The sequence below is a fragment of the Pseudomyrmex gracilis genome, unplaced genomic scaffold (assembly GCF_002006095.1).
Source record: "Pseudomyrmex gracilis isolate BER0280 unplaced genomic scaffold, ASM200609v1 scaffold_4, whole genome shotgun sequence".
Taxonomy (NCBI): Eukaryota; Metazoa; Arthropoda; class Insecta; order Hymenoptera; family Formicidae; genus Pseudomyrmex; species Pseudomyrmex gracilis.
This window is the reverse complement of record NW_018020588.1, coordinates 164,059-175,537: the sequence shown is the minus strand read 5'-3', so window position 1 is coordinate 175,537 and position 11,479 is coordinate 164,059. Positions and strand designations below refer to the sequence as shown.

At 36.0% G+C, this 11,479-nt stretch overlaps 1 protein-coding gene across 1 annotated transcript in view; it reads left to right on the top strand.

Annotated features, from left to right (window-relative positions):
• The first annotated feature begins 7,912 nt into the window (after positions 1-7,912).
• The window catches only part of LOC109856241 (proto-oncogene tyrosine-protein kinase receptor Ret), a 51,252-nt gene continuing 47,685 nt past the window's right edge, over positions 7,913-11,479 (top strand). The window contains exons 1-2 of the mRNA XM_020431291.1: positions 7,913-8,113; positions 8,824-9,022. Coding sequence (XP_020286880.1) covers positions 8,947-9,022 — 76 coding nt within the window. The 5' untranslated portion in view covers positions 7,913-8,113; positions 8,824-8,946. The remainder of the gene's footprint in view (positions 8,114-8,823; positions 9,023-11,479) is intronic.

Here is an 11,479-nt window from a genome sequence, read left to right as displayed (position 1 = left end):
AGAGAGAGAGAGAGAGAGACAAGCAAAACAATAATTAAATATAGAATGAATTCATTCTACTTCATTATATAAACGAGATCGCACTGTGTCGATGATCATCTAGACAATTTTATGTTCAATTTAATCTCTGTGACGTTTAATATGTTGTTCATTTTCAGAAATCATGCGTGTAATAGTCACGCGCAGCATTAATATTATATCGCTTCATTAATATTATATCATAGATAAATATCGTGATCGCTTTATTAAATACGTTAATTAAAGGCAAACACGTCGTGAATAGAGATATTATTGTATGTGTAAACATATAGATCAATTTGTGATACACATCGTCTAATATATGTAATATTAATCTCCCAAATTTTTTAATTTTATGAAAAAAATTAAATTATATATCTCAAGATTGTTATGTTATTCAATCATATATAATTTTTAATATGGATTTGAATTGATACGTCTTTAAGCTAAAATTTAACATAAGACTACTTATCTACCCTATAAAATATAATCCTAAAATTGACGTACTCTTAAAATACAATTTCTACGCCATCTAATGGGTGCAGAAACAGATAATCAAGTTCAATATTTTGTAGATATTATACCAAATATCGGGATATTATCGAGCTTTTTATCACATCTGTTCAAGTATTCAATACTATACCTTTTATCTGTTGAGCAGACATATTATCAATAATCGATATTTTACCAGTTTTTAGCTACTTTATCAACCGTACGTAAGATGCATGACACACCGCACCGCTTTCAATCGATTTTGAATCAAATTTGCTAATATGGTTTTGTTGTTGTACCACAAGATGATCGTTTGATGTATTTTACGATAAAAAATGTATATTAGATTTTCAAACATAACAAAATTGCTATACTATTTTGCAGATATGCTTTTTAAGTATGCATTTAATTTCTACACGTAAAATTAAGAAGCACGCACCAAGATCACACTTAACAGCAGCAGAGAGAAGACTGAGAGCGACCAGGAGTTCGATTCTTTAACTTAATTGTATGAGAAACGTATATGCAAACTCAAAGTTGCGAGCACTTTCCTACAGGTTTTTTAAATTTAAGCGCTCGTACCTTTAAGTTTGCGCATATGTTTCTCTTGCGAGCAAAGAGAAGTCTGAGACGATAAGTCTGAAAGTCTGAAAAATCTGAAAGTCAGAAAAGTCAGAAAAGTCTGAAAGTCTGAAAGTCTGAAAGTCTGAAAAGTCTGAAAAGTCTGAAAGTCTGAAAGTCTGAAAAGTCTGAAAGTCTGAAAGTCTGAAAGTCTGAAANAAAGTCTGAAAGTCTGAAAGTCTGAAAAGTCTGAAAGTCTGAAAGTCTGAAAGTCTGAAAGTCTGAAAGTCTGAAAGTCTGAAAGTATGAAAAGTCTGAAAGTCTGAAAAGTCTGAAAGTCTGAAAGTCTGAAAAGTCTGAAAAGTCTGAAAGTCTGAAAGTCTGAAAAGTCTGAAAAGTCTGAAAAGTCTGAAAATCTGAAAGTCTGAAAGTCTGAAAAGTCTCGAAAGTGTTTCGAGATATTGTCATACGCAAGAACAGCGCGCAACATCGGTAACGTGCCTCGCCTTGTGGCCGGCTTGGTGGGAAAAAGACGAAACATAGTATGTCTGCACTCTTCCACTTGCCGAACTTCCGAGCGCATACGGACGACAGTTCTCGCTTGTGTGCGTGCTCTCACCGCTTCGATGCTCTCGTTGCTCCCGACTCGATTTTGCAACTCTGGCCTGAGAGCAGCCAGACCCATAAGAGAATGTGTAATCGCTTTTCCGCCCTGTAAGCTAGCGCAATGTTCATGGGTGGTGCACATTGGCAACTACGTAGCCATGTCCACGAACAACTTGTCGGTATATATGTTATGTTTAAACGTGAACATGGTTCTATTCCGTGATATGTCCACAGCATGCAATTCTATTCTATTCACATTCTGTCAAGTTGAGTTCACATTTTGACTACTTAAGTTCACATCTCGATCAGTTAGGTTTACATGGCGACAGGACAAGTTTATATTTTGACCGGTTAGATTCACATTCTGATCGCTTAGAATCACAACCTGACAAGTTCGGATCGTATCTTGATTGATTAGGTTCTCATTCTAGTCGGCTACAATGTGAACCTAACAAGTCAAAATGTGAACCTAACCGACCCAGATATTGATGTTGTCGAAACTACTTAAAATGTTTTCAATTTGTTTTTTTATTGACGCAAAATCGTTCAATCTTTTAATTCCAAAAAAAAAAAGAAATAAAGAAAATATTGAGGTTTTGCGGAGATATTCGATTTTAAATAAGTCGCGTTGACCTGGTAGACCCGGTCTGAAACACAAAGAATTAAAATATATATTTTTTAAATTTTTATCTTTCTCAGTAGAGTTGTGCTTTATTAAAACAGAGTGGATAAACATATTCAAGCATTATATTCGTAAGATCCGCGTGTTCCAACCCTTTCGGTTACAAAATGAATTCTATGCTCTTATCCGCATTGGCATTAAGGTAAGCGCCCACGTATTATTTCGTCATGAATAATTCATTGCGAGCAACGCGCTTGTCCGAAACAATGCTCGCAGACGCCATCGACAACCCCCGTCATGCAAGAAATTAGCATTTTTTTTCTATTACATAATTTTATATCCGCCACATCGCGCGTCCGCTCTTGATACAATCGACCGTTGCGCAAATCGAGAATATAAACTCGTCTTACGACTAGGAATTAATCGGGGATCATATCCTGGTGACATGTGACGTCGTGATGCGCTCGCTGACGCTCCACGCACGTTTGGTTATCGCCGATCAATTCTATACGTGCCAACAATACTACCCCATAGCATTTCTCCCTTAAGCTCGAATTGTATTCCATCTCATCGGCGATAGTTACGCTTGTTCAAATGACGTGCGTCACGTTATTATCCAAAGAATATACAGTTAGTGAAACCGCGACGTTTTAATCGATTTGCAGCTCGCAGTATTGAGATTTAAATTACGGATAAAAATATTACGTATAGAAAGCACATATACACGCATATGCAGAATAAAAATAAAATGAGATAAAAATAATAATTTTTTAAAAAATATTTAAACATAATATTCTAATAAAATCTTCTATTCTGTAAATGTAATTTCTATTATTTTTCTACTTTTTTTTATTAATTTACTTTTTCCACTGTGGCTGCTGCGAGAATAATGTGGCGAATCGGTTTTGCCGGGGGATGAATCCACCACGCTGACTCACCGGGATTTCCCGGTCCAAACGGTGAAAACGCGCGCGTCTTCCGCCGAGATGTTATGTCGCACATAGCAAAGCAATAGCATGTGACATCACCAGCATCTGCAGCCACATCGAATTCTCGATAAATCATAGACTGCCAGTCACAGGCAAACCTCGTTATTCATCTCATTTGCTTAATAATGTGCAACATATGTAATCGAATTGAACTCCGGTCAGTAAACATATTTTCTCATATATATCTAATATCAATAAGGAAATTAGGATCCGAACTGAGTATCGCAAACTTTTTGTGATTTTACACAGAAGGAAAACTATTGAATCGAACAAAAATTAAGTTCTTAGAAAACTAAAACCTCAAGCACATAACAGATTCTAACATCGCTTATCAAGCTTTTCGCAAAGAATCGCGTAAATCGCCGGTAATTAGTTTTGCGTGGGAATTAACGTTTTTCGACAGTAATTTGCATATATTCTATATATCCGCGACATCCGAGATTAGTGAGACTAACGATTTTTCTTTCTTTCTCTTTTCTCTCTAGAAGTTGCGTTTAATAGTTCTGCAAAAAAATTTTGCTCGCAACATTTTAGTTTCTGAAAGATACCAGCTGTATCTTTCAGATTAACTCTTTCACTGGTCAAAAAATAATGCAAGATATATGAAACAAACTGATATCAACAAAAAGAGCAATCAAAATACATTAAAGAAAGAGAGGAAGGAAAACTCTTCTCTCAGATATCGACTTTTCCACGAACAATCGAACAGTCGAATGCGCTCACAGACTGAATGGCGAAAATAAACGAACAACCCTCCAGAAATTCCGGAATCCGACCATTAAGCACGAGAAATTCTTGCTTCGAGACAAAAGAGACTTATGATAGAGCGGTATGCGTTTATGTACAGTATGTGTACGTGTGTGTATATTCCATTAGATGATTTAATGCACACAAAACGTGTTTCACGCGAAAATCACGCGTTTTCCTCGTAAATAGTAGACAGTAAAAAATAAAACAAAAGATGATCGCATGATCTTTTAATGTAATAAAAGTTATATATAAAAAAAACTTAATTAAATAAATTGCTCTGCGATATCATTAAAATATTATTAATCTTGCAAAATAATGTAAAATTTACATAAGTCTACCGCAAGATTTCTATTAAAAAAACTTTGCACAAATCCACAGATTTTGTGCATATTACATTATTTTCTATAAATGTAAAATGTTAAGCTATTAACTTTATCTTCGTTTAATTGTGAAATATTATAATTATAATAGAGAGAACATCTCTTTAGGATTAATAGTACTGACGATCTTAAAATGGGAAAGCGATTGCTTTTCAAGGACACCCGAAGCGAGACTTCGCGTGCGTTTCGTTATACTATACGATAATGTTGGTCAACGAACTCTTCTTGCGATAGCGGTGGATCAATTGAAATGCACCCCTCGCTATCCCAGTCCGACCATTACTATAATGCAAGAGGCACTTCATTTTCTTACTCGAATCTCCATTTCGCGAATGCGGACTTTCCTTTCAAGTTAAAATATTTGCGAATACGTGTGTACTTCGAGACGTGCGTCATGTGGGGAATGACATAAAACGTAATTTTATCAAGATTTTACATCTCTTTGTTTCATAATGCTCTTCAAGAGATGAGATTTGCATTTAAATTGAATATACCATAAAAATATTGAGATGAGAAACAATAGTTTTAAAATTCGATCGGACCAAAAAATAGCGTGTGTATAAATAATCACAATCGATTTTATCGATCTTGATTGTTGCCACTTTTATCACGACGCTGATTTTTTATCTCTCGGTGACGTTTCTCGGATGCGTTTCTCGATTCATGTCGTACGTATGTATACTAGCTGTCATCGCGATGACAAGTTTCTGTTAACTGACAGAACGCGTTAAAATAAAAATAATAGCGTGCACACGTAGCGCGCGCATATGTTGTGCTAGTTTTTTTGGAAACAAAGCATACAACAAACTTAGCTTAGATTTAGTTTATATTCTGCATGGGAATTGTTATCCTGGAATTGCTATCCTGACCTATATGACTGCGATAACGAGAAAGAGAAAGAGACTCCGGTAACTTGACCAACCGTAATGCAACAACCAGATGCGAACAACGTTGCCATGCTACAATCTACGCGTCTATTTCGCGGGTTGAGTTTTATCGCTACTGCAACGTGCGCATAGATAAAATTTTCACAATGCGATCACTATAACGTTTTGCTTGTGAGAAGATAAAGGTGAAAAGATAATGATACCTATTTCCCTTATATCGTTCTTGCGATATCGCACTTCTCTGTGTGATGTCGCAACAAACACAGCTTTATTCCCGTATCGTCGTATCGATTGTGACAAAGAAACGCGTGCCGAGCTGCAGAATCACTGTATCCTGGACGCTAATTCTGAAATATTGCTTTCATACAGCTGAACAATCAACACGCAGAAGAGAGCAGATTTCTAAACCGAGTGACAAGCACGTTGAAGTGTAAATCTTTTTTTCAAACAAACGGGAACATTTTAATTAAAAATCTTTTTGTGACGTAAAATTACAACTTTAATTCTTAATAATAAGCTATTATTATGGCGATAATGATGTGCAATCAACATCTTACTCTAAGTATCATAAATATAGTATATATACACATATAATTTTTTCATATAACAATTAATCGAAAACTTAATTTTAATTTTTATATAAAGAGACTAACAGTACGAAAAACTAGAAAAAACATACGAGATATATAGGAGAGATGTATGAATAATTTCTTCATGAATAGAATTAACGTCTTTTTACTTGAGAAAAAGAGAACAAAAAGCAGAATAACGTTTTCCCTACTGTAATTTTGCTTCATTTTGAGATATAGTTATCGTGCTGCGCGATGTCGTTATGGAGATACACGTGGCAAGAATCTCAACAAGCAAATTACAGAGAGACAAGGGTTTTCGATTATTCCACTCTAATAAGAGAAGTTTTAGAGTCGTCTGTATAAATCCAATTTATCTGGACGGTAGCCTTTTTTTTTTTTTTGCAGAGATGTACGAGTTCTTTACATGAAACAATTTCAAAACTTGCGTGGTTGTTTTCAATCATTATGATTAATATCTTTCTTTACCTTATTTCAAAAAAAAAAAACATCGACAAATGAATACTATTCGCAGTTTCTTCAATTCGTCAGAACGATGACGGTAAAATGCATATTTCAAATACGAGACAAATACCTATACATCATCTAAATCGTAGATCACGTGTTGTAACATTAGTTTGACGTCTCGATCGATTGAACTTTTTTGTTCGTTCCAACTTTGCGAACAAGCAAGGCGATGGCGCGCAATCTTCGCTAAAACACGCGTCTCTCGCGGGGAGAAAACTACAGTGACGTCTTCAGGGATAAAGAAAGGAGGAAATACCGTTTGCCGCGTACTTTTGTCGCGAAAAATTAAAAAACACTTTTATTAATGAGAACGCTTTTAGGATCTCTTAGTGTAACACGTGCAAACGAAATATATTTCATTAATTTTTAATATCTTTGAAAACTTCACTGCTCTTATCGCGGAAATGTTGCTTTCAAGCTTATTGCATATTTATCATTTTGTGTAGAACAGCTGTTAAAATAATTATTATGTAAAGTAGGAAGACAAAGTGTCGATAAAAGCAAAAGCGCATTGTGTGGAATAACAAACTGTTATAAAAACTGCAATTTGCACTTTGTTATTCGGGGTTTTCAAAGCTGTGAGAACGGTACTGAGAGCATTTGGTTAAGTGTATTCGTCGACGAGAGAAAAGAACCGCTAAATCATAAAGACGCCTTCCGTCGCGAATGAAACGTCTGCGGGGCTGAGAAAACGTTCTCTAAATCAAACGTGTGTCACGCGCTTCAGCTTGTCCCTAAGGAAAATAAGGGAGGAATACGGCTACATTCCCTTAGCTAACGGTACACGATAAACTTCATGTATATTGCCTTCTATATATTCACGATAGTCCACAGGTTTACGGGAGCGAGCGAGAAATGGAGCGAACCCCACTGTCGAATCGATGTTCTAATTAAATTAGGAGAAACGGGGAATAATGCAAGAGAGTCGTGCAGGTGAGACAGAGCGTAATCGATGCGAGCCGTGCCATTTTGTCGGATGCTCTTTAAGAATAAAATATAAAGAACGCACAAACGTAATTAAAAAACGCAGCAATTTTTATGACATGCTTTAGTAATTCGCACATTGTTGGAGTAATTTGTTTGAAAAATGACAAGAGACTTTTTTTTTATGAGACGATCTAATATTCTACTACTTTGTAATTTTGCGTATTTAATTGTAATAAAATTTTCTCTTCTAATGTGGCTCTTAAAATATTTTATTTCTACAGTTTCTGCTTTCAAATCAAAACAATTCAAACTCAAACGTTTCTCGTGAGATTTAACTAAGTCGATCGCGTATACCGAAGGCGGTATACAAATGAGTCCTGCGCCTATATGAACGACGTGCAAAAGAGACGAGTCGCGCCTAGTCCCAGTGCGGCCATAGGGGATTCCCTCGACGTTGTTGCCCCTCATCGTCCCGCTCCGTTTCGAGCGACCCCTCGGGTTTCTAGGGGGCGCGTGCGCACGCGTGGAAAATTGTGTTCTGATAACAGCGAGCGTCCCGTTAGTATCGGCTGCAACGCCGTAACGTCGCGACGTTTGGGTATAGTCTCTTGCTACGATATTTATGTCCTTTAAGAAAATCGTCGAGCGCAACAACGGAAGATGAGACATCGATTCACCGCAATGGAGAATCGTCTCAATTATTCGAAATCGGCGCTACTTTATGTTGCTCCGATTGTCATTCGATCACAATTTTTATTGGAAGTATAGCGGATTTCGCGAAAAGGTACGATCGGGTACTCGACGAGGATAATCTCTCAGGATTAGTTTTTTTTTTTTTTTCTGTTGCGAGATTTGTCGGTAAAAAATATACGGAGAAAGAAAGGTCACTCGCGTGAAAATCAGCAATGTTTGTACAAAAAGTGTACCGTGAAAAAATATCAATCTCTTGTTAAAAAATATGTTGAAAAAATCTATTAAAATTGCGCAATTATTTATTTGAGTAAGAAAAACTTCTTTCTTTTTATATTTATATTAAAAGAAATTTGAGTGTATTAATTTAAAAAAAAAATTTTTACGACTCAAAATTCAATTTAACATTAAATTAACGATTACAAGCATAACGATAACGTTTTATTTTGCAGATACAATGTACACTAAATTTTTCACACAAAACAAAGTTCTATTCTTTTTTATTCGCTAAAATTCTAAAATTTTCAAAGTGCACACGTGCACAAGTGTGTTTATATAGTTCTGATTTTTTAAGCCATCGCCAATATCTACTAAAATATTGACATTTCTCGACAGAACACCTTGTATATCTCTGCACCAAAACGCAGAAAGAGAGTTCTATTCAATCGTTTGAAAAATCACTCGCGGTCGTTGTTTTGTCTGAAAATTTCCGTGTTTTCACTTGGCAAATTAATATCAAGCGAGTTATAGATACAGAACTGCGTGATGATGATAATTTCAACTTAAACAATTTTTTTTTGAAAGAAACACGTGCTTTGCGATACGCAACCTGTGCGTACTTCGTGGGAACGAAAACTTTGTCAAATCGGTGCAATACCTACGATGTCAAAGTGATCTCTGCGACTGATTGAACTGACATCATCCATCATGCAGTCTCCCAGATTGCGGTTCGTGACCTTGCTGTTGTCCTGGCTGATAGTGATAAGAATATCAACAGTCTCAGGTACGTTTTGAAATAAAATTTTTAGAGTGTGAATTAAATTCTGTATACGTATATATACGTATAACTTTTATTTTTCCAATCGCAATAACATATCTGTAGGCGCGAAAAAGCTTCAAAGTTATTTATATCTACATATAATTGCTATTATATTGTTTTCAGTATTTGTGCAAGAGCATTTAATTGTCGATGCAAGAGCATCGACAATTATTTTTTATTAAAAAAAAACTATTTTTCATTTCTTTCATAACTTGTAATAAAAGATAAAGTATATGTGCAATAAAAGATAAAGTATATGTAAACGTCACTTGCAAGAACGCACTTGCAAGTTTATGGTTTAATATTACAACCAATAAATCTACATATACGCAGAAAATTTTTTTATTATAACTATCATCGAAATATTTTAAAGTTAAACAATGTAACAGAACAAAACGTGACAATTTAAAAAAAATAACAATAATAAACAGACAGAGCGATCTTTCATGGCGCAATATCGTAATAGAATCGCCTCAGTTGTACCAGATCCATAATTAATTAATTAACTCGTGCTGTCATTGTATGCTAAATTATGTCGCGTTAAAACGTCGCATTCGCAATCACATAGCAAAACATAATATCGCATCCAAACAACGTAGTATTTGTTGACAACTGTTTGCATCATACGGTATTGAGCATAAAAAAGCATAAAAAATAATACAAGCAAACATGTTATATTGTATTTCAATAACATAACATTAAATATTAATTATAAACAATGAAATTTTCCACAATGAAAATTTGTGAACATTATCTGATCGATAAATCATGCAAATAAATGCAATTTCGCTTGGCGAAACCAATTATCTGGCTACGAAATCAGCAATTTTATAGAATCATCAGCTTATAATTCTATGAAACACAAAATTTAATTATCGCGATCTCAGAAATTACTGAAAATCAGAATTGTGAAGAGTTAATGGCGATACGAAGAGAAATTATAAATGAGAGAGCCAAGTTGACCTAAGAGGTCGGCCTCCCCCCCCATGTTACACTAATCTCTAATTGGTGAAGAGCGAGAATCGAGAGAGGGTGGTTATGGGATTAACCTTTGCACTAGGAACGTAATTCTCCGTGTGGCAGATGCACGCCGTGTTTTCCTAATGCATCGATGCCGCTGTGCTCATCCAATTATCTCTGGCCGGTGTCGCCGCTAAACGTTGGCGGTAAAAGCGAAAAGGATCTTACTCTTTGCAATTACTTCCGCGATTATGTTACAGCCGTGTAGCGGCAATAATTACGCTGCAATAATTACAATGTTACGCCTATAAGGTGTGATATGTTTAAAGTGTAATATTATAACACTGTAGCCGCACACACGTGCAAGGCAATAGTTTTTGCATTAGAACATACGACAATGAGCGTGATACATAAGCTGTAATATTATAACTTTATACAATTCCGAGCGACAAGTCTGTATATTTACTTGCGAGCTGAACAAGCCGACTGTTAAATCGTCTGTTCGCTGCAACACCGCGGGAATGTACGCTTCTCCGCAAACTCGCTCTAATTCAATTCTTACACGCGGTGCGCGCTTTATGAAATATGTGTAATTTCCAGGAAGCTCACGACACACAAGACAATGCGAATTTCGTTACAACACGGTAGACGGTAGATGTACAAGCGTCACAAGTTACAGACAGGCCCTTTTGGTCTTTGCTCGACTTCTCACGCACGCTTGCGGGACTATCGATTTCGCATTTATGTATATATATATACAGCGAGCAAAACCGCACGAGCGCGAAAAAAAGGGTCTCGGGCAAGGGGTGCATTGATAGAAACTGGCGATAACGTGTTCGCGGAACGCAGTTCCAGGTGCACTCTAGCAGCGGAGTCATTTCGCTCGTTAGACATTACAAACCGCATTAGTCGTAGAAATAATTTCAGTCTCAAACTCGTTTTGTGTGTATGTGTGTATCAAACACAGTAATAAGCTTAAATTCAAAACAACTTCGAAACAATCATGTAAAAATTAATTATAGTTACATTAGTTGTGTGCAACTTTAAGTTATTATAATTAACAATTCTAAAGAATTTTCTCATTTATTGGTGATATAAAATATATTTTTAATTATGTTCACAACAATTTGAAAACTTTGATAAAACTTTTTTCTAATGTCATTTCAGTTTGCCAGATATATTTAAAGTTCGCGATGTTTCTAAATCAGGCGTGAAGGTATCAGCAAATCGCATACCCAGCGATTTCGTAACAATGCCACGCGAAGGTTGACATTCGTGCTTGACCATGTAACGATCGCGATGTCGCGTGCCGGCCGATCGTGTGTGCACTTTTACATCATGCACAGCTCTAATGAACCGCGAGAATCGATATCGGCCTTCCGCATACGAACGTATTTTCTACCACCGATTCGGTCCGATACGTCACACGTGACAGGATTGAACTGTATGACAGTTCTCGGT